The sequence below is a fragment of the Aplysia californica genome, unplaced genomic scaffold, assembly GCF_000002075.1.
Source record: "Aplysia californica isolate F4 #8 unplaced genomic scaffold, AplCal3.0 scaffold01957, whole genome shotgun sequence".
In the NCBI taxonomy this organism is placed as follows: domain Eukaryota; kingdom Metazoa; phylum Mollusca; class Gastropoda; order Aplysiida; family Aplysiidae; genus Aplysia; species Aplysia californica.
In genome coordinates, this window is record NW_004799227.1 from 1 (window position 1) to 1,364 (window position 1,364).

The following is a 1,364-nucleotide window of genomic DNA, read 5'->3' on the forward strand; positions in this document are numbered from 1 at the left end:
TCTTCTTCTTCTTCTTCTTCTTCTTCTTCTTCTTCTTCTTCTTCTTCTTCTTCTTCTTCTTCTTCTTCTTCTTCTTCTATTATGATGATGATGCGTTTTATTATCATTATTCTTATTATCATTATTACCATCCTTTGTATTATCGTTTTTATTATTATCGGCGATATAGTTATTACAACTGCCGTAGTTACCAAAGATTGTCTACTACTTGTAGCCCAGAGAATCCTTGGTTTGAGAGTGTGTGACGAGTGACCTACTTCTCTGATACTGATAGTGTTGTTGTTGTTGTTGTTGTTGTTGTTGTTGTTGTTGTTGTTGTTGTTGTTGCTGTTGCTGTTGTTGTTGCTGTTGTTGTTGCTGTTGTTGCTGTTGTTGTTGCTGTTGTTGTTGCTGTTGTTGTTGTTGTTGTTGGTGGTGGTGGTGTTGTTGCTGTTGTTGTTGTTGTTATTGTCTCCTTATTGCTATTGTCTTGTAACACCTCTAATCTTCGGCACTTATATGACCTTATTGTGTTACAAGTGCCGTAAAACTCTTACTAAAACTAAAGTAAACAAGTGACCTACTTCTCTGACACTGGTAGTGTCGTTGTTGTTGTTGTTATTATTGTTACTGTCATCGGTTATAATAATATTATATTTACTATCTTTTTTATGTTTGTTACTCTCTTGTAACACCTCTAATCTTCTGGTGTTCATATGACCTTATGCAGTTGCGAGCTTTAAAACTTTAAAAAAAAATTAATTAAAAAGTGTGTCACAGTTAGTGACCTACTTCTCTGACACTGATATCATTGCTGTTATTGTGAGTATGTGAGTGGACGGTTGGCGGGTGCTCTGGTGTGGTTTGCTCCTTCTTTCCTATCAAACATCTATCGTCATGATCTCCCCTCTTTCTATTTTTGTGTATGATACTCTCTTGTAACACCTCTAATCTTCGGTACTTATATGACCTTATTGTGTTGCAAGTGCCGTAAAACTTTTATTAAAAAAACGTGTGTCACCTACTTCTCTGACACTGGTAGTGGTGTGAGTGTGTGGCAGTCAGTGACCTACTTCTCTGACACTGGTCCAACAGCTGTTGTTGTAGTTACTATAAGTGTGACGAGTGACCTACTTCTCTGACACTGGTAGTGGTGTGAGTGTGTCACAAGTGACCTACTTCTCTGACACTGGTAGTGATGTGAGAGTGTCACAAATGACCTACTTCTCTGACACTGGTCCAACAGCTGCGAGTCCTCCCAGCACAGGGTCAGCAACAACAGGCCCGCCTCGCGCATGCTCAGACCACGTGACGTCACGGACTCCGGGGGCAGCAGGGTGTCCAGGTCGAGCGGCTGGCCCAGACAATCTGGGAGTTGGGGGGGG

At 40.9% G+C, this 1,364-nt stretch overlaps 1 protein-coding gene across 2 annotated transcripts in view; it reads right to left on the reverse strand.

Annotated features, from left to right (window-relative positions):
- Positions 1-1,203: 1,203 nt before the first annotated feature.
- The window catches only part of LOC101847635, a gene marked incomplete at its 3' end in the record, with an annotated part of 19,042 nt that continues 18,881 nt past the window's right edge, over positions 1,204-1,364 (reverse strand). For both annotated transcript variants that reach the window (XM_013091057.2, XM_035973724.1), the window contains 1 exon segment: positions 1,204-1,347. In XM_013091057.2, coding sequence (XP_012946511.1) covers positions 1,204-1,347 — 144 coding nt within the window.